The following is a 22,533-nucleotide window of genomic DNA, read 5'->3' as shown; positions in this document are numbered from 1 at the left end:
ATTTTACATGGCTTAATGCATAGTTTGTTCTCACCCAGACCATTCTAAACGTCTGTTAGGCAAACAAAAACACTTTAATATGTGGTATTGAGCAATGACCTCAGGATGCATTTGATTTTGGTGTCCGTTGCATAAATGTTAAGGTCCACCTGGATATGGTTGAAAATATGGGACAAACTAGAGGGTATGGGCTTTAAGTAACCACAGGGATAGGGTGAGGCATGGGGTACACAACATTAGATGGATTTGGACAGGAAGTTACTGTATCTCACTGTAGCGCTGCAGTCTTTCAAGGTGATCTATTCCAGTACTGTGCAATTGATGCACAGATATTTCAATGCAGTAGGGTGCAGTGACCCACAGTGTCCTATTTTACTGATAGTTCAAGTAGGATGAGTGCTATTGTGCTCCAACCTGGGTGGAAACCTGACTGATGTAGAAGCAGAGGTTTCTCACTGTGTTCCTGTAGCTGTTCAGTGACTGATTTCTCAATGAGCTTGTCATGATCTATTATTCTAAAATGTTTGCATAGTTAGATGCATCATCACCAATGGCACTCATTTACGGGTTTTTTTAAAAATTTTGTCATTAGATTAAATTTTGTTTTTAAATTTTATTTTTGATCTGTGATCTTTCCACATTTTTAAGGCCAAACAGGATTTTGTGTGGCCTTCAAAATGCCATATCGCAATCTGCTTGGGGGCTTCCCCACCTGTACCGCCCATACCCCTCTAACAACCCAGGAAGGCGATCCCACCTTATCCCCTACTGCCTGGCCTCCCAGAAATCTAATGACAACATAAGATAAGCACAAAATATAATTAATATGGTTAAACAAAATCTTCGCAATTAAAATCTTTAGAATATTTCTAGAATTCCAAGAGGGCACAAACTGTTCAGTGGCCTACTGGAAATTTGTTCCATCAAAATGTTGCCTTTCATGGAAAAAGTATCCCTTTTATGCGCTTCGTTTTCATGAAGGTAATATTTTCCTGCCACTTTTTCGATATTATGGTACTGGATCACAAGCATCCTGATGCTATTACATTTACGGCCTGATATACTGGTGTTTTCAATGCATAGCTTCAAATTATGCATGCTTTCTCGGAGGGCTCACTTGCCTAACATTTTAAAGATACCCAGTCGAGTTCCTTCAGAAAGTGTGTAATATGATTTTATTCTTTCGCTCTTGATGTGCAGGGTGCAATCCAGAAACTATAAAATGAAAGTGAGCGGTTTCCTGTCCATGTTTTCAACCTTCTGTTGCTTAACAAAAATCATGATATGTGATCGATGGTTAATGTGATGCAATTTATTTTGTAAATTTTTTTATCCCACAAATGATTTCTTGGCACTGGTTAGAGTAGGCAACAGCACAATACAGCAACATTGGTGACAAACATTTTCTCTAGCAAGAAAACACAAAAACAAAGGATTAAAGGCAGTGGGAAGAAATGAAAAGCAGGTGCCTCAGAAAACCGAAAATCATAATCTAGACCAATGATAACCGTAAATAGGATATTACAGGAAGAGGATAGATTTCTTCCCAGCAATAGTGAGCCTGGCAAGAAGATGGCAATTCGGGGGTGGTGTCTATTTGATCTCTGTACCGAGAGAACCAGCCACAGCGCGGTATGTCTTTATTTTCTTGCATTCGTGTCAGGAAGGCTTCCATGCATACCTTGTCCCCCTCGCAGTTCGCTCATAGCCTGCTTCTCTCTACGCGCCCACGGCATGTTTGGATTGGCATGTCCTCCTCCCAGCACTGCCTTCGAACAATGGGAGCATGTGCACTGTTACCGCACTCTCAGGCAACCTATTTGCTATCCATTGATGGTTGCATCGGTAGGGCGATTGCACCTTGATTGCTTAGCTTCCACGTATGCTCGGTGACCAGGACGGTGTTCCTCTGCAGCATGCGTGTGAAAGCAGGTCCTGCTGCTCCGTCATGGTGTAGGTAAGTGTCTCGCCCGCTCCATTTTTATTTTCTTCCCCTTTTCTGTGCTTGTCATCCCATCCCAGTTTTATTTTGTTTCCCACCCTAATCCCTACCTGCACTCCTACCGCCCTCTTCCTGCCTACCCTCCCGGTGAATGGCTGGCCTGCATCTAAGCTGCCCTAATAGCAGAGGACCTCAGCACATCCTTGCCCAGGCAGCCATCAGCTAAGGGCTACAAGGAAAAGGGCAGCTCCCTACTAAGCAGCTCCACTCTGCGTTTGTCCGTGTTCTCCACAGTACACCTGATGCAGACAACCTACAGCAACAGAAAATGTAAGTGTGGTATGGGCAGGGAGCACAGCCATTACTGGTCTTCATTAACACCCCACCACTATTATTACTTATCATATACTTGCCTGCATTTAGCCTAATTGTGTAATTTGGCTCTTTCCTACATCTGGCCTTTTTGCATCAGTTGGCCTTTTTGCCTTTGGCTTAATTGTATAGGTTAGCCATATCATGTGCCTAGTCTGCTTGTATAGGTATCCATATGCGCCCTGCTGCGCCCTGAGATTGGCATTGGGTAAAATCTGTCTTGTGTTGGGTTCTGCTCCCTGAGATGGTTTGTTGGGGGTAGTTAACGTGTCACACTTAAATGGATTATTGGGGGTGGAAATGTACCACACTTGGATGGATTGTTGGAGGTAGGAAGTGTGTTTCACTTAGGTTGATTGTTGGAGGACGAAAATGTGTCGCGCTTATATGGACTGTTGGGGGTGGGTAATGTCCAGAACTTAACTTAAACTGGATTGGGGGTAGGAAATGTGTTGCTCCTAACTAAACATACTAATAACTCACCATTCTGAATACCCTCAAACTCTCTAACTGGTCTTCATTTCTCTGTCCGTGACCCTGGGAGGACATGAGGGGTGGCTGGGTAACGTGCTTTGACGAACTGTTTGGGTTGGCAACTCATTGTACTTGTAACAATTCTAAGTTTTTAGAGCAAACGCACTATTTGTGAAGATTCACCATGCTCTCCACCAGGGATAGATTAAAAGTATGGCCCTGCTCTGCTAGTGGTAATTTGGGAAAGCTAGCCTGTGTTGCAAACCATTTATCGCAGCCGCAAGAATAGACGGAGGATGACACTACCTGAACAAACAGTTACATCTACAACAAAACTCCATCAGTTTCTAGGTATGTTTAAACGCACCACCCCGGCGGACACCGGCCACAGGCATCGCTACCAAACACATCAGAATACAGACTGCACCTCAACACCTCTGCCATCAGTCTGCAGTGAAGACCTAAGGCAAATTCGGGCCAGCTAGACACATAACGAGTCTCTTACACTCATGCTTTATCCTTACCCCGTCTCAGAACCCAGTCACATATCTGACAAGGAGCCCGGCCAGCCCTCCTAAGTCTTATCGTGGCCAAATGCGCGCACACATTCTAAACCTACTCAGTAATTTTCACATTTTGGACTTTGAATAATGGTAAAAGGCTCTATATAATTTACTACAATACAATAAAAACAATAGGCAAAACTTAAATTCAACATTCTGATGAATTGGGCTACCAGGATTGTCGCGACATGAGATCTGCGGGAAATGAGAGCAATCAAAGGCAGCATTCAGGAGCAGCTGAATCGGCTTTCCCATGGGCAGGAAGCCCAAGACTCAGTTGAGACTAGACCAGAGCGACGGTGACCAATATGTGAGAGTTATGGGTCAAGAAAGGACAAATCTGAAGACTCCGTTTTAAGTAAAAGAAGAATGCTTAATCTGCAGGAACAGGAATAGTTCTCTATACTAATTTAACAGATAAAACAGAATGCGTTAAGTCCCCAGAGTTCTGTATAGCCTCTAAACTCTTCAACTCCATTTTGTCTGCTAGGGCTGTTGGAACCAACCATACAAAGATTATATCTAGAAGTAATTTCCAGTCTCAACTCTGCTGAATAACTACTTGAGTTTCGTATGCATAGATTTAGATCAGGAAGCCAAACCATTGAATCAGTTTTGGCAATAGGCAAACCTGAAGATTGAAAAGACGTGGTAATGTTGAGGTTCTCTAATGAATATCAAAGGAAATTACTGAGTTTAGAAGAGAGAAACTCGCTACACCTAAGCTTTCTTTTTCTGGATACCACAGGAGGTGTAAGCAGTGGATAAGAATTTCAGTTTATGAAAGGCGGCTGAAAAAACAATCAGTCAGGCCATGTGGCATTGCACACATCAGTAGCAGCCCTAAGATCTTTAAGTGGAGTCGCCAGTCGTGCTTCCATGTCTAGGCACAAGTGACATGAAGGAGGTGATAAAGATGGTTGTGAGACATGAGACAGGCTTCTGCTGTTCTGGCAGGGGCAAGAAGGGAGATTGGAAGGAAATTAAAAAGGACGATGGAAACAACTTTTTGTTTTTTAATTAGTGATCAGTAACCAAACATTATAAGGAATCTGGCAGAAGAGGTTAAACCGATCACGTTGGCAGCCCTTCAGAATCGTAATAGGTTAGGCACCTCACGGAATGTCCAATTTAGTCTCAATCACAACATTAATGCTTGCTCCATGTTAATGCAGAAAGATTCCAGCCAATGCTCCATGTTTTCATTTTCTGAAGTTTTGTTCTAGATCAAACCCTAAAATGTAAAGCGGGAACAAGGTTAAGATGATGTGACAATCTTGAGTTTTCACCCACTCTTCTCCATTTGGATTGAGACAATGCAGGCATTTTTCATTGTGCCATTGATGACAATAACTTGATGTACATTTCCTGTATGGAGTTTTTTTTTTTGGTATAAGCCATCCACACCTTTGCACACAAGGGTAGTCATCCACAGCAACCGACCCATCCGCTGATGAAGGTTTATTGAAAATCCCATAACAAGACCTCCTTAACCTGACGGCACCCAGCAACACAGCCATTGGAAAATACTACACAGCAACCATCATGGAAGCATGCAAGAAGTGTGGAGCAATGTTCCAAGTTGTGGAGCACTTCATCAGACCCTTGACAGGGCCTGCAATACTGCAATCCGGAGACGAATGCAATGTCCTCTACAATTCAAGACACCCGGAAGACCTATCCAACACTCTAGCAGTCCTCAAACCCCAACACCTATTAATGTGACATTCTCCTCCATTATTATGGAGATCACAGGAGAAACACTTGCACCGCTTTTCAATGTCATAAGCAAACCCCTCAAGCAAGGCATATTGACAGACTCACTGAAAACTGGACAGATTAACCCATGTCGAAGAATCCTACGTTTGACATGACCAACTATCAACACTTCACATTTCTACTCTTCCACTGCAAAGAAATTAGGAAGACTGTTGAGTGCAGAGTAATCCTTTTTCTCAGGTTGATTAGAACTACCAATCTGCACAGAGCACCATCAAAATAATCAACCACACCCGCTGTATCCTGGACAAAGTGGACTCCGGATTACTCATCGTACTGAACCACTGTGCTGCCTTCAATACTGTTGATCAAGAAGCCCTCCTCAAAATTCTCGCTTCCCTTGTGGACTTCGACAGAACAGTCATGCAGTGGTTTACACCCTACCTTTCAAGCTAACTCCCCCCTGTTTTAGATGGGCCTCGAAATACACAAGTGCATTCCAAAGCTCCATGCTGCCTCCCCTATCATTCTCAGGCTCTATGTAGAACTTTTTGGGGAATTATTTGCCAATATGGACACTATACATATATTCAGATGATATGCAGCATTATGTAAAGATCAAGATGAAGCAGTACTGGGCCAACACAGTGAGGCATTTGCCACTGTGAGCCCGATACAAGCACAAAACCCATCCACCACTGAGAGGCCTTTGCCACTGCAAAACCGAGATCTACACAGCACTACACATTGGACCACATCAATTTAAAAGGAAACTGGAAAAGCGTTGAAATAAAACAATCTATCTGGAGACCAGGAAATAACCGACCCAAGAGGGCTCACGCACCTGGAAATGCACTATAACACCTCTCAACCCAAACATGAAACAGAGGCCATCACCAACAAGCATAGCGAGGCCGACACCACAGCAGAAGGTCCCACCTCTTATTCCACAAAGAAAAGAACTCCAGAGGGGCACATGCCGCTGGAAATGGATCGCAAACCCGACCCAAAAACAATAAACACAGACCACCAACATGCCTTGCTACAAGAAAGACAAGAAACAAGAAAGGAAAACAAACATGAATTCTGGCGGGTAGTTTGCTCTGTTGGTATGCGGTCTCCTTCCTAACATCCAAAAACCCCATGGGAATACCACTAAAGGGACTTAGATACGGACCAAGAAAAGAGCAAACGCAGAATACATCTCGCGCTACCTCTCCACCTATGACTCCTACTCAACGGAAAACAACAATCGACACATACCACCCAAGCAAGAACACAAACCAACCTGGACCCCAACAGGGCACCAAACCATATATTTCACAAAACACAGCACCTCGGAAAACCCCTTTGGTTAGACCCCACTAAGATTGGGCAAACTTGAATCCATAACCATGAACATCCACTACCTAACCAAAGACTGGAAGAAAAAGCCCCCACGTATAAACAGCCAACCACCACATACAAGAATAAAAAAAAACTTCCATCAACCTAATTGAACTCCTGTCATGATTCCTGGCCCTCATGTCCTCCAAGATGTCAGGCTGGAGCCAGGCCACGATCACCTACATGGCCCTCAAGGGCCTCTCCATCCCTCTAAAGACCCACTTGGAGTCGGACTTGGCGCTTGTGGCACCAGACTCACTCACTCCCATAGGATAACATTGGGGATTGGACTTGTAGTGCATTGATGGGGACAAGATGGATGCCCCCACATATTTCGATTCCCAGAACTGCATGTGCAGTCCAGTCATTTGGGTGCGGTTCAGCCCAGAGACTCCTGGGATACCCAGAGACTATTTAAGCCATGCCCAGGCTGAGAAACATGCTTTGTGTTTTCTGCACCTGCAGCGTGACGCTCACCGTGATCGGATCGGTCTCCAGTAGGCCTGCATCTTTCTTCTGCGTTCAGCTCCTGCAAGAACAAGAACACCGTTAGGAACAGCCTTACCTTGCAGAGCTTCTGCCCATCATTCATCACTCCTTTTGTTCTGAGGGCATCTTCGGCGGTGTCATTCCCATCCCGGCACAGCGCTTCCTAGGGGAAAAGAACAGAAAAAAGGCATTAGTAAGCATTCAGCAAATCTTCGCTTATTTTAAAAGACTGTACGAGCTTCAAACGCTTACCTGAATCCCAGCCGCTCTGGGAGAACTCTGTCTCCGGAACTTCATATCCATCTGCAAGAGGGAAAAGACACTCCAGGTTAGCGTGGAAACATCTAGAGGCGTTGCATACCGCGCTTACCCACCGCATTTCTTCTTCATAACCGGCATCCATGCTGAAAACGTTGTGGCACCTAAAAGACACAGAAAAATAACTCAGTTCAATACAAATACGAAAGGGTCGCATCGCTCATCGTGCTTTCACTCACCTTCAGTGCTACTCATCTCAGCAGCACGTCGCCATCCCCGGACGCCGGCCATCATCTAAGGAAGGAAAGGAACGAAGTTGGAGAACTGTTCAAAAGACTCATTATACTTACCTGTCGGACTCTTGCCAGTGAAGTAACTAGGCAGCAACGAGCCCGCATCAATCAACGCACCCCTGCGCTGAAAGCAGGACGGAGAGCACACTTTCCAAGAAAACAAGGTGAGCTGTGGATCAAAGGGATGGGTTGGACCCCGGGGAAGAAGGGGTCCAAGCACAGAGACAATAGGGAGTTGAACTCTACTAATCCTGTGTTTCAGGCCCAGTGTCCAGTCGAGTTGACTCCAGGGAAGGGTTTGAGGTCAGAACAGGCTGAGTGACAGCCCTGTGGATACCAGGTGAGAGTTACACTCCTCAACGAAAGAGCGCCCAGCCACAAACGCAGCCTCATCCAGAAGAGAATCCCAAGAAATGAAAATGTAACAAAAATCACCCTGGCTAGGAATCATGAAAGGATAGGCAACAACTCACAAGGAAACAAAGCAAGATCATGGCGAAACGCAAAACAGAAATGTATGACCTCCTAAGAGAGGGCGGCACCGATTAACTTTCTTCACAGAAACTTTTATCAGACAACTACAAGACAATCGCTCATAAAGCCATACCAGACATTTTCAAACTAATATACCCCAACAGAGAAAACCGGAGAGAAGGTAGAATCGCAGTGGCGCACAAAGACCACATCTCTGCCACGTCATTCTCCTCAACGGACATAAAAGCCTGCAAATTTCTCCAAGATCAATCTCGACGACCAAGCCAACGTAGTGTTCTTTCTAATGTGCAGACCGCTATCCTGCAACCCGAGCTTTGCAGTGAGGCTCACCGACTCCATCGCCAACCTTTACACCTATCATGACAACTTGGTCCTGTGAGATTTCAATATCTGGTTAAAAAGAGCGAATGAAACCACAGCAAACTCACTTCTGGAAACACTCCACTTCAAGCAAATAGTGAACGGATCCACCAACAATGCTGGACACACTTTGGATGCAATCTTCTGCAGAGACGAATCTCTACCAGAGGTACGAATGATATGGAGTGATCACCACCTGCTACCATTCTCCGTAAATCTTCCTACCCGCATCCTGCTGGGAAACGGAATACTGCATGCTACTAACAAAAGAAACTGGAAGAGTTGACCTGGAATCCTTAATGGAACTGCTGGAATTGAATCAACCAAACATTGCAGAGATTAACAGAATGACCACCGACTCGGCAGTAAAAACAACTCTACGCCTGGATCAGAGATCTTGGACCAATTAGCACCAGCAAAACCTTTCAAAGCCACTGCAAAAGAAATGGCATCTAGATGGTTCACAGAGCGCAGAAAAAACCGCAAACTGGAAAAATGATAGAGAAATAATTACAATAAATCTGACGCAATAAAATACCAGTGGCAACTCAGAATATACAAATCAGCAGTCCTCAAAGCAAAAAGAAAACTACGCCACAACAATCCAATCTGCTACAAAACCACAAAAAGAACTCTTAAAAATCATCAGAGAAATCAAAAATCCTGCATCCTGCAACAAGGGTGTCATTCCATCACATTCACTGTGACATCACCAAATACCTAAGAACAAAAGAAAGCCACGCAACTATAAACAAAGTACAACCACGGAACCACCAAAAACCAGCGCGCCACCAACCGCAGCAACTACCTATTTGAACCAATACATGAAAAAGTTTTCTCCACACTAATAAATTACACCAACCTCCCCTGGTCCCCAAGTGACCCATGCCCCACAGGTATCTACAAAGAAATGCTCAATCGCAGCACCCCAAGCATCTTACTTCCGGCTACTGATAAACCTATCCCTAAACACAGCAATAGTACCGAAATCTTTCAAATCGGTAAACATCCAGACACTTCTAAAAAACGAAATAGGAAGTGCAGAAGACTCCACCAAGTACAGACCTATATCTTGTCTACCCTACCCACCAAAGCTACTGGAGAACCACATATACAAATCTTACTCAACCACTTAGAAACTAACGGAGTACTCGACCACTCTCAAGTCGACTTCAGACCATGAAAGGAACAGAATCAGCACTTCTATCTATATGGCACCTTAAAATAAATTCAGAAATGGCACACAATCTGACCTCGTACTACTGGACAGATCAGCCGCATTTGACACAATCCGATACACAACACTAGTTGAGAGACTAGAGGAAGGCATTGTAAAAGACTGTGCTTTACAATGGCTAAAATCTTTCTTCACTAACCGGAAAAACGTATCCACCGCCATTTGCCTCTTAACACCCAAAACATCTCCTGTGGGGTACCACAAGGCTCTAGCCTCTCCCCTCTCCTTTCCAACATCTACATGTCCCCCTTAATAAAAATCATTTGAAACCATGGACAGACTGCCTGAAACTACGTATGTGATACTCAACTCATTGTCAAGATAACCACAACCTAAAACCCAAACAATACCCTAAACAATTGCCTCACCGACATATACAGATGAATGGCGGCAAAGAACCTCAAGCTAAATCTGACCAAAACAGAAATATTGATCTACCCCCCTCCCCCCCCTCGCTCACGAGGAAAAATCAACACACAACTGAACTGGCCACCAGGCATGGGAACCCAACTTAAATCATTGGGTATGGAAAACATCTAGGAATACTCATGGACAACGGACTCTCGTTAGTACCACAAGTCAGCTCTATAACAAAGAAATGCTTCTACCTCCTGCAACTACTAAGGGATCCTCCCCTGCTTCTCCTTCCCACATGGAACCCTTGCAATGATCTCCCTAATATTAAAAAGAATTGACTACGCGAACAGCATCTACCTTGGAATGCCAGAATGGCACACTAAAAAAAACTCCCAATGCATCCAAAACACTGCAGCAAGGATACTCCTGAGACTAAACAGAAGAGAATGCATTACACCACCGCTGAGAAGCCTACACTGGCTCCCACAAAAGAAATGCATTAACTTCAAAGCCCTCTGCTTCGCCCACAAATCACTGCATGACAAGGTGCTCAATTCCTCCAGGCTGTGATCAACCACTAACAACCAGGAAAAGAACCTAATATTAAGCGACTACCTCCAAATCAAAACAAAATAATACGAAAAAAGGACTTTCTAAGGAACCGCATTCTCGTGTCTAATTGCCAACATATGGAACTCAATCCTGAAGGAGATGAGAACGACATAAGACCACCTAACCTTCAGAAAACAACTGAAAACCTGGATATTCAACTTACAATGATTATCATAAATCGGGTGCTGCCAGCAATATGGCAAGGACCCAAGATAACAATGACAGTACAGATTCCAGAACCAACAATAAAGTACACAATAAAGCGCTATCTGTTCGAAGGAAAACTCACCCGTGAAGAGAGCTGCATTTCATTTTGGGGGAAGTGCATCCAATCCAGCACTGTGTGTTTGCCGCTCCTCCCAACGCATCAGCGTGCTTCCTGGAGGAGGCGGGGTAGGAGCAACACGTGACTGGATCACGTGATCGCGGCCGCCTACAAAGGACTAAGGCAGCCGCCCGCTCAGTGCGCTATCTGTTCGAAGGAAAACTCACCCGTGAAGAGAGCTGCATTTCGTTTTGGGGAAGTGCATCCAATCCAGCTTTGTGTGTTTGCCGCTCCTCCCAACGCATCAGCGTGCTTCCTGGAGGAGGCGGGGTAGGAGCAACACGTGACTGGATCACGTGATCGCGGCCGCCTACAAAGGACTAAGGCAGCCGCCCGCTCAGTGCGCTATCTGTTCGAAGGAAAACTCACCCGTGAAGAGAGCTGCATTTCGTTTTGGGGGAAGTGCATCCAATCCAACACTGTGTGTTTGCCGCTCCTCCCAACGCATCAGCGTGCTTCCTGGAGGAGGCGGGGTAGGAGCAACACGTGACTGGATCACGTGATCGCGGCCGCCTACAAAGGACTAAGGCAACCACCCTTGTGGCGTTAAGCCCGGCTGGAGTAAAGCCCAGTGACTGTTGTGCGGCTGTTTGGCGCAGTTGGCGCAAAAATCTACATGTGACTAGCATGAGAACCAACAGCAGCCAATAACAGCTGAGGTGAACTTGAGGTAAGGTCTACATCGTTTACAATACTTGTTCATACAACGTGAGACTGCGGGGAATTATATCCTTTGATCACGCTGTTTTGTCTAATTACGACTCGATAAAAGACCTTTTTCCTCGGGTCTGATATAACTAAAGCGACTACTTAGCACTACATCTTCACCCTTGGTAGTGAGCACTTCTGACGTAAAGTGACTAACTACCCCAGACTTATTTAAGGTGTAGACACATCGCTTACCACTTTCTACCAACAAACGGCGTATACATCACAGATTGTTCATTAAACTAAAACTTGATTAAACTTCGTAGCACCAAAGACATGGAAGGGGCAGGGAATGGATCGTATTTAAATCAAAGCTGTGAAGTGATCATACCAACTGCTCAACTCGCTCAGGACAATGCTAATCTGATGAATGGACAAGAAATCCAAGTTCTGGTACATGCTTATGAAAAACATAGTACTCCTACAAAAAGTCAGAGAAAAATCCAAATATCGCTATAATGAATAATTGGAAAAAAGGGTTGGAATACACTATCTCAACAAGAAAAATACAAAGCAAAATAGAAAATCATTTCGGGAATAAACGACATAAAAGCCACAGTGACATCGAAGGCGAATCCCTCATTCTTTGGGAAGAACCAAGACACTCTCAAACCCCGACTTCTAGTACAGAAATACACATTGTTGCAGCACACCTGGAAAAAGAAACCTGTACCTCACCTGAGGAAGACAACGCATTCACCCCAACCCCACAAAACCTACAATCTTCATCAACTGTTGTACAGCTAATGCTGGAACAAAGGGACTCAGAAAGAAAAGACGATGAAGAAATAACAACACATTCAAATACAGACACATTGAAAGCACTGAACTCAGTCTTCGAGATGCTAAAAGGAGAGGTCCAATCGCAAAATGGGACATTGCTAGAAATGACTAAAGAAATTTCTCTTTGTGACTCTACTTTAGTGGGCCTGGCAAACGCCATCAATACAAAACTGAGCACCCCAATTCAGGCACTGAATATTGAGATTGTAAAACAAGGACTCGACATCTCCTCTATTCAGCAATCACTGAAAGAAAAAAATCAAATTGAAAACCAAAACAACACACTTTTGAAAGAGATTTTGTCAGCCTTGAAGGGACAACTGCCCCCAGTTCAAATAGAAACCCCAGAAAAAATTCAGGAATACTCATTGGAGGACACCCCACTTTCAGATTCAGTAATGGAAGAATTCTTAAGACTAGCTACAGTACTAGAGGAAGAGGCAGATATTGGAAAAAACACAAAAGAAACTAAATCTGATAACCAAAAAGCCAATCAGGTAGGAAAACCTCAGGAATGGCAAGAACAAGGGGAACAAACATCAAGAGGCAGAAGAAAAAGGAGAAATCACTTGGCAAAGAGAAAGGGCTCTAAATCTTCACAGTCTAAAAACAAAAGTAAACATAACAAAGGGCTGAAGCAAAATAAAATTGGAAAAGAAAAAGGTAAGATCCAGGGAAAAATACAATCCGTTGGGATTAGTGAGGAACAGGACACCATTGTGGGTGACTCTAAAACCCCTCATATCGGCACAAAAAAAAATAAACTCAAAATAGGAAAAGGAAACCAGAAGGCCAAAATTGACATCTCTACAAAGACCAATTTAACTAAAGATAAACAATTGGACGATATAGTTCCAATAACGAAAGCAAGCATTGGCTTACAAACAGAGGAGCTGACAGGACAAAAAAACAATCTAAAAAAGAAAAACATAGAGATTGGAAAGGATCTGGAAAAACAGATAAATCTAGAGGAAACAACAAGAAAAAAAAACCTAGTCGCTCAACCTCAAAAAGAGAACATAGCCAAAGCAGTCAAATGGGCCCCAATTTTCACACAAAAAAGAAGGCAGTCTGTAGTAAAAAGAACTTGTGGGAACGTCACTGCCACAAATCAACAGGAAAACAGGAAAATTGCCCCCATCTTTCTAACAAGGAAGCCGTTGGCTTTCAAGGACCCAAGCACAACCCTTCCAGGTGTAACTGTTCCAGCAAACATGCTGGGGAAAAACACACCTGAAATAAATGACAACCAAATCAAAAACGGTGAAGGGAAATTCGTCAAACTTGATATCCAGATGCATCGTGAGGAGAATGCTGCAGGTATCCACTCACTCTCCGAAATATGCGATAAACCAACTGAAAACACATCAGTGGGAAATGCTAATGAAAGGATTTGGTTGAAATTGCGCTCAAACCAAGGCCACTATAAATCTTTAAACCGGGGAGTGATTCTGAACATAATACAAAAAATAGGAGACCTCCACTCTTTAAAATCCAACGACATTGAAAGCGTGAAATTCCCGTTGTCAAGTGATCCATTCCTGGTTGAACTCATTATGACTTCAGCGAACCCAAGAAATGATATCTTGCGAAACTCAATTGAGTTGGAATCCTATGGACTGGAAGTTTCATGCAATGATAAGAAAAACAACATTATGGCCAAACACTGCATTCTCCCATGCCCAAACAAAGAAACAATATATCAAAATGAGGCAATCCTCACAAAGCAAGGTAGTTTAGAAAAAGATCTCAAAACGAAAGAAAACACCCTTATGCTCCTACCAGACATACTGTCAGAAGTTCCGAAGAAGTTGGGCTTGGGCACACAACGACTTTAGAAAGAACCATGTTAACATCTTTAGTTGGAACACAAGAGGCTCTAGTGTCATCAGAGGCAAAGAAACAAGGTCATACTTATTCAATCAGGGGGATGCGATTCTTTTACAAGAAACCTGGTTGGTTAATCCGCTAAACATCGAAGGGTATATGGTTCATTGTTCATTGTCTGTCAGCCGTACAAAAACCACTGGGCCGGCCCTCAGGAGGCTTACTAATAGCACTAAAAAACCAAGTCTTTAAAAATGTAAAGGAAATATGGAATAATCCCCAGGGCATTCAGGCATGCAGAGCTGAAGTATCTATACAAGAAACCACCACAACTTGGGTCTTTGTAAACATTTACTGGAACCCTGCAACATCGAAACTAGACTGTTTTCTAGAGAACTTAGCATCTCTATTCGAACTACTAAAAACAACTCTAGTTTCTAGTAAGATCGTGGTAGCTGGAGACTTCAACACAAATTGCCTATATCCCCTAAAAGGAGACCGATATCGAGTAACACATAGGAAAATTACTCTGGGAAAACAATGGCAGGATTTTATGGAACAATGGGACCTCCATATGGTAGTGGGCTCACAGGAGGGTGTAAAAGAACCATATATAACCTGGAGAAGAGGGAACTCATCCTCAGCCTTAGACTATATCTTTGTTTCAAAAACTCTGCATGCTTCGCCCTATACATTAAAAATAAAACAGGAGTCTGGCAGTGACCACAGTAGACTGGAGTTGTCACTCGAAAATATTCTAACAACAGAAGCTGAACGAGAACTACAGTTGCTTGAGGGGAAGAAAGGAAAACTTAGAGTCGTAAAATATAAAGATGGGGGAACTAATTTAAATGGAAAACTCAAAATGATTCCTGAACACATATGGAAATCACAATGCAATCCACACCGATTTACCAACTTTCTATGGGCAACTCTAGCACCCAAATACTTAGCGGGAGAAGCCAAACAGAAACACCTGCACGCCTTTGACGAGTCCACACAAAGAAGAAAAAGAGAGCATAGGAAAACGTTAAGAGACATCAAAAAGGCAGGACTTTCAGTGGAGGATATGAAAACTGAAATAAGAACCCAAAAAGCCAATTACAAATCATGGTCGATCTCACATAATGCTCTTCGGATACAAACAGATGGCGAGCACATACTTAAAACACTCAGAGAAAAAAACAGCAAGAACTTCTGGGAAGTAATGAACCAGTTTGAAGGGGCGCACGCACAATCATTATGTAACCTAGTTTCAGAAGATGGCTGGGTGAGCTACCTGACAGAGACATACAAGAGCGACGACACCCGCGAATTTAGACCCAAACCAGATATCCATTGGCAACTTAATTTCTGTGAAGAAGACATACGGGAAATTATAGCCAGTTCCTCATCATCTAAAGCATCGGGTCTAAACGGCTTGACCTATCAGGCACTGAAAAGCGAACCAACATTGTGGTCAAAGTTATTATCCGCTCTCTTTAAAGAAATACTAAAGCAACGAACCTTTCCAGCATCTTGGAAAACGGCCCTTATAGTACCTTTCTTTAAATCCGGGGATCGTCGTATACCAATGAACTATAGACCGATAGCATTGCTGGACATTGAAAGCAAAGTCTTCATGAGACTATTACTGTCTCATGTCTCGAAATGGGTCGAAGATTTTAATATTCTATCACGCTTTCAAACAGGATTCCGCAAAGGCCACTCAACATCTATTAATGGCCTGATTCTAAACATCTTGAATGAGCAAAAGAGAGGGGGGGGAAAACAAATGCTGTACGGAGCCTGGATAGATCTGTCTAAAGCTTTCGATCAGGTTGAACGAGTCCTATTGTGGGACAAACTCCGGAACTGGGGAATGCCAGAATCTCTTCTATCAATTTTAGTGGAACTTCATAAAAACACCAATCTAAGAATACGGCTCGACGCAATGGGTCATCTGTCTAGACTAGTTGAAGTTAATAGAGGTGTAAGACAAGGGTGTTTGGGGGCGCCTCTGTTCTTCAACTTGTTCCTGGCAGATATGGGCCATTTTCTAGAAACGTCTGCCTTGATAAGCCCAACACTAAATGGGAGGAAAATCTGCTGGTTGGCGTATGCGGATGACATAGTTCTCCTCGACAGAACACCAATTGGGCTACAACACCTACTTGACAAACTGAACGAATATGTAGGACTAAACAAATTGACAGTTAATCCATCTAAATCAAACATTTTGATTTTCAAACACCCATTGTCAAAAGTAAAATACATAAACTGGAACATGGGAGGAGAACGGATTAAAACAGTAGAAACCATAAAATATCTGGGATATAACATCTATGCCCATCCAGCAACATACAAAGTAGAAAATGAAGTGTCAGCTAAAATAACACAATTCACATCACAGATGATTAAGTTAAATTACAAATTTTGTAAGTTCTCCATTTTGCCTCTGGTAAAGTTCTATCTCGCCAAAGTGGTTCCAGTTGTTCTATACGGACTAGAAGCAAAACCGGATCTTTGGTTCATAAACTGGGACAACTACGAGGGTCGCCTCTGGAAAAGAGTTTTGGGTCTTCCAAATTGTGCAACCTTAAAAAGCCTAAGATTTGAACTAGGCCTAAAATCTCTAAACTGTATGGCCGACTGGAAGCTCATTTCACTGTTCAGGGAAATAACACTAAGCAAGGACTCGACGTTGTATGGAGACCTCAAACACGAAGCACTATTGAAAAAATCCACTATTCTCATTTCGCTGGAAAGGAAAACGTTGGAAATGCTAAAGAAACTGGATCTAAATGAAGAGACTCTGGCTCTAAATCCACTTAAAGTAAAATGCAGACTAGAAGAACGGGACTGGATTGAAACAGTGGAGAAAGTAAGAGAGGACCCAACTCAAAACATATTTTTGAAGGGAGAAAAGAAACTTGGATCTCTCTCATGTTATCTACTGAAATCTCCAAATAGAAAATTGCGTTCAGACTTCCTCAGAATGAGACTGAATCTCGTCCACTGTGGGGCCGTTCTGGTAAAACGTAATCAAGGCCAGATGGCAATAAAATTATGCTCAATCTGCTCAAACCCTGCCAAACAAACGTTAAAGCATATCCTAATGGATTGTGAAGGCACCTGGCCTCAGCGACTAAGATTCTTTAGAGATCTGGTACGGAGGGAGGAAGACATAGTTACAGACTTCCTCTGGGACAGAATTATCTCAGGAAAAAATGCTGCACTTACGTTTGCAGCAACCCAGGTGCTAATAGAAAGTGGTCTGACAATCTAACACAACGATCCAAAGGATAAATGTACCTAAGCATGGAATTTACAGGACTAGAAAAATTTGGCAGGGTTGGTGGACAGTAAGAAAAAAGTTTTGTCTTTGTTTGTACTTAATGCAAATTGTTTTGTATTGTTTTCCCTTTTGTAAAGGCTTAAGCCAAAACAAATAAAAAAAAATAAATAAAAAAAATAAAGTACATGCACCGTACCAATCACTAACCTTCCCCGCTCCTCTCCAGCATACCCCACACACATCTCACACAATCTAATGGATCAGTCTCGCCTCACTCACACAGCCCACACATTGCCCTAAATGTTAACTGGCACAAACAAACATCCCAATCATTAGACATTGCCCTTCCAGACACAATGGCCCCAGTGTGCACAATCCAAACGCACCTAGAAAGCCGGCTTGCACAGAAGCCAGTTCTTCCAAGTTATACAAGCACCCCCAGAAAAGCACAACCTCTGTCCTACCCTCTTCCCTCACTAACCTACCCAACCCACTTTCTTACAGAACCTTTTGAGCTCCTGGAGACCATGCCAATAGTAATGGTTCATGGTATAAGTCAACTTAACATTCACTCCACTCCCACCCAGTGCAAAATCTCTTAGCTTGACCATTTCAACTCTCCTTCAAAACCCACGTCGTCCAAGGTCCTGTTCTCTCCCACCCGGACTTTGCCACCGCCATACACGTATGCCATTTTGCACCCTCCGAAATCTATTTTGCACACTGCAATTTGCCTTGTGACAGTACTAAGAAAATAAATGACACTACATCACCCCCATCTACAAGGATCGGCACATGATTTATCTACAAAGCAGTTGCAACGGAAACCCTACCTCTGCTGAGACCAAAGCACCACCAGAAGCCACAACATCACCAAACTTGGAAACACAGAACGGCAAGAGGGAAATGGCACTTTTCCTGCTAAACGCGCTCTCTGGGAAACGGGTTATTAGTGCAGATCAGATGTACAAACTTCCGGCAATTATAGTCCATCATTGTTGCACATGTTCGGTAGAGTTGTCGACAAAAGGAAAATTGCTATGCTTGCAGCTGCAGTCACTGCTTTTAAATGTAGACTGACCACAGTCCATTTTGATGGGCTAGTCCCACAATGTTATTTCCATAATGAATGATCTAGCTGATGTCTTTAGTCCAGTGAGATTTTTCGTGAAAGGTGACATGAAAAGTGTCCCTTGTGATTCTGTATGCAAGTTCATTGGTATTTGCACTGTTGTTGGCCTGGAAGGATGAATAAAGGAAGCTTGGAAACCTTACCTTGGACATGCCCGTATGTTTGTACTTTTATTAAAATGACTTTTATTGTCCTTCATGTTTTTTGAACATGTATAAAGCGATAGTTTTTTATATAATAAATACATGTACTATTGGAGAAATCTATAAATCATTTTAACATTCCATTTCAGGTCAAGTCCTATGATATGAATGTTGTATGTCATGAGTAAACCAAAATTTAACTAGTCCAATTGCTTTGTAAATCAACATAGATCTGCATGTTTCAACACATCATTGTGTTGCAGGAGTGACATCACGCATGTGTATACTAGAAGGGAGGAATGAATTAATATATGTTACGGGGTTCTGGAATGGGACAAGGAGATATGAGTAGGTAATTCTGTAAAAGGTTGGTGTTGGGGACTTCAATGGTGAGATACTCTGTACTGGAAGAATAAAGGCTATAACTTCGTTTCATCTGTCTGGAACTGGTCACCATAATAATCTGCATATACTTTTGTGTAATGTCCTAGTAAAGGAGCAATGGCCTTTTCATGAAAAAGGTGATGTTTGTTATAAGTTTGAATTTATTGTGAAGTAACATTTTTACTATTTGTTTAACTGGTATTGTGGAAATGAATTAATCAGACATGTTGATGTGCTTTTTTTTCTGGATTCGAAACAAGTTCCTTGCTTGTACACCGATGCAAATTTAATTTATTAGAATACTTTCAAGCTAATCATCTTTATTTTTTGGTTATTTCTAGGGGCCTTGGGTAAAGCTCCCAACAAAGTTACAGATGCGCTTCCAGAAGTGGAACCAGAAGGGGCCACAGCTATATCAGAGGATGAGGAAGATATTGAAGCAATGAAGTCCCGGTTAGCTGCCCTGCGAAGCTAAGCCTGGGTGTAATCTGCCTGTACAGTTTCAGATTTGTAACGCTTTGATAAAGAGTGGTAACTCTGAATATTAGCCTTTACAAAACATTTTTTTTGTTAACTTTATTTTTGTTTCTAATGATATTTCAGTATAATCAAATTATCTGGGTTTTTTTTTGTTTGCTTTCTAAAATGGCAACTGTGTTGCTTCACGGGACAGTAGTTCACAACTTGAAGGAAATTGATCGAGGTTGCTACTGTCAATTGATGCAGTAACTATGCAATGTAGTATTTCCAGTTTGGCTTTGTGCTGGACCCAAACAAAAGTGGGAATGCGCTGTGCCCAGATTGAGAGTGGGTTATGAAGAACTTGAAATGTGATTGCAGATGGTTTTCGTCACATGCTTCTGCCTCTTCCTATGCCCAGTTCCACCTAGCCGGAGTGTTCTTGCTTAACAGTTGGTGTCTTCGTACCCCATCACCATTGTTCACTGTAGATATATTGTATTTTAAGACATGTACTAATCTGTGCAATTCTTGTATACTTTTCGATGCAGCCTGTATCTCTAAACCATATTCTTTGTATAATATGCCGTGGGTTGGGAATAGGTCTGCATAACAAGGATGGAGGAAAGGCTCATAGTCTTGGGTCATATCACATCCATCATCTTTACAAGCCTTACATTGCCTGGTTTCTGGGCCCTTCGGACAGATTATCGTATTTATCTTTTAGCCAATTCCTATTACATACTCCCCAACATTTTTACCATTTCCTCAAGTATGAGCAAATTTGTGTTCTAAAAGGACACCTTTTATTTAAAAAAATAAATTAAAAAAGTGGGGGGTTTGCACTCCCCTCCCTTTAAATACGTGCAGGATGCCTTGTGTATATTGCCCCAGAGAACACTACAATGAATTTTAAATAAAGTTGTGCTTTAAATATGTGTCTGTTTGCTCTGGTTCCTTCTGAGAATGCTATGTGACATCACCAGTGCTTTTGTGAAAACAATTAGACGACTTGCACCACACTGCTTGGTTTCCGTCTCAAACAATAGACAAATGAGAATGGTTTTCCAAGTAGAAATGTAACCATTTGTACAGAATCCGCCTTCAATGTTGTAGTTGTTTTATTTAAATACTAGAACTAGTGGTGTGCCAGAAATAAAGGTCATCTAGTTTTGCACTCGCCAGGGCGGATTTGTGCGTTTAGGACTATATATGAAGGGTTGAAATCTTTGCAATGCTCTAGTGTAAAAAGTCAATGTGATTTGGACTGGAGACCAGGATATTTTGGCGGAAGGCGAGATGCGATGAGACAGATGGACTTGAAATAGACAAAGTGTTTAATAACAATTTTAAATAAATGTGTGCAAGAGTGTTGTCTGCCCCATTACCAGAGCATTTGGAAGGCCGAAGCTGGTTTGCTCAGAGATGTGGTGATGGGAGCTTTGAAATGTTTTGATAGTTTGATGATACGCTGGCAACCCCCCACTATGCTCTGCAGAATGGATTGTGTGATGTAGATGGTTGGAGTGGGAACCGGGTGATGCGCTCCTCTCTGTGGCTGTCGCTTTTGTTGAGGCGTAATACCAGGCCTGGTTCTTCGTGCCTCTAGTCATGATGCCCCTGCACATTAGAGGGATGAGTAGGCTGGGATGAGTGGCCTTTGATGTTTTTCACACTTTGTAAGGGCTGGAAGGTCTGGGAGCTTGCCACCTATTCCTCTGGTTTGCCTATACAGCCGAGAGGGTGGGTAGAGAGCAGGGCAGGTGCCAACATGCAAAGAGCAGCAGGGAGGAGAGACTTACCTTGCCTTATCAAAAAAGTGCTCGCTGCCGAACTGTCGCAGTCCATAGCTCAGGCGTGCAAGAGAAGCACAGGATATGACGAGAAGAATAGACTTCTCAAATTCATGGCTTGTCTGTGCCTCTGCGTGGCTGGGGTCATGGGATGACCACCACCCTGTCAGATTCCATTAGTGGGGTAGCACTAGCCAGTAAGGGAATGGTTACAGTAACCACTAAGCGGGTTAAGCAGGAAGGCACATCATGGGGCGAAGGCTGTGTGAGGATCTTGGAGTAGGTTTGTCAAGGCTTGATTCTGTCCAATAATATTGCCTGGCACCACACATCGCCATAGAGCGCACTTTGGTCTCACTGACTGTGGGCTCTGTGGTCTTGGTCACTATGAGGATGGAAGCTCTGATTTAACCAGCTAGGGCAGTGTTGCCAATGAGCTGAGGGGGAAACCGGGTACAGGTGAATGTAATTCTCTGCAGCAAGGGCTCGGCTGGTGAACTGCTGATGTTGGTAAGCACTAGGCAAGTTACAGCTCCACATGGTCTTAGTTGAGTTATTCTTTTAAGAAGTGGTTTTCTCACTTGGTGGCGGCTCATCTCAACTGATCCCTCCATGCCCAGATATGGGGTAGGATTGGGGTGAGGTGCCCTAATGCAGGTAGAAGCCACCTGTGGGTAGACCTAATTTGGGTCTGTTACCAAGACACACACACAGACAAAGCAAATGTATTTTTTCAACTTCTATGTTGCCTATGCATTCGAATTGAACTGGTGGGGTCATTGCGCTTCAGCAGCGTTTCTGTATGTGGGGTAAAATTACAGCTCCCAATGTTGATAAATCTGTTGGGTGACACCATGCACTAACTTGACTTTTCAGCTTTCAGGGAACACTAAAAGCTGCTTGACTGCTAACTGCATCTTTCCACTAGGTCCTAGAACCAGGTATTTAGATGTAAGTTCCTTTGAAGCATTCAGGGTTCAGGGTCATAGCTTTCTCATGTGTATAACTTTTGTTGCTGGCTGACTTGGCATTTGATGAAACCCTCACAGCTCGTCTGGGTGGAGGCTGTATGTTCTTCAGTTGCAGGAAACCTGTAATGGTGAACGCACCAAGCACCATGAGAGATTTCCTGTAATTGTATCCAT

General features: G+C 43.1%; 1 protein-coding gene across 2 annotated transcripts in view; it reads left to right on the top strand.

Moving 5' to 3' along the window:
• The window catches only part of LOC138516786 (charged multivesicular body protein 3), a 939,210-nt gene extending 918,677 nt beyond the window's left edge, over positions 1-20,533 (top strand). The window contains exon 6 of one of the 2 annotated variants that reach the window (XM_069632183.1): positions 19,478-20,533. In XM_069632183.1, coding sequence (XP_069488284.1) covers positions 19,478-19,611 — 134 coding nt within the window. In that variant the 3' untranslated portion in view covers positions 19,612-20,533. The remainder of the gene's footprint in view (positions 1-19,477) is intronic. The other variant, XM_069632184.1, reaches the window with a different exon arrangement.
• The last annotated feature ends 2,000 nt before the right edge of the window (positions 20,534-22,533 follow it).

This window comes from Ambystoma mexicanum, chromosome 6q (genome assembly GCF_040938575.1).
Source record: "Ambystoma mexicanum isolate Mex_15411 chromosome 6q, UKY_AmexF1_1, whole genome shotgun sequence".
NCBI lineage: Eukaryota > Metazoa > Chordata > Amphibia > Caudata > Ambystomatidae > Ambystoma > Ambystoma mexicanum.
Note: the sequence above shows the minus strand (reverse complement) of the source record. Positions and strands in the feature narration are given on the sequence as shown.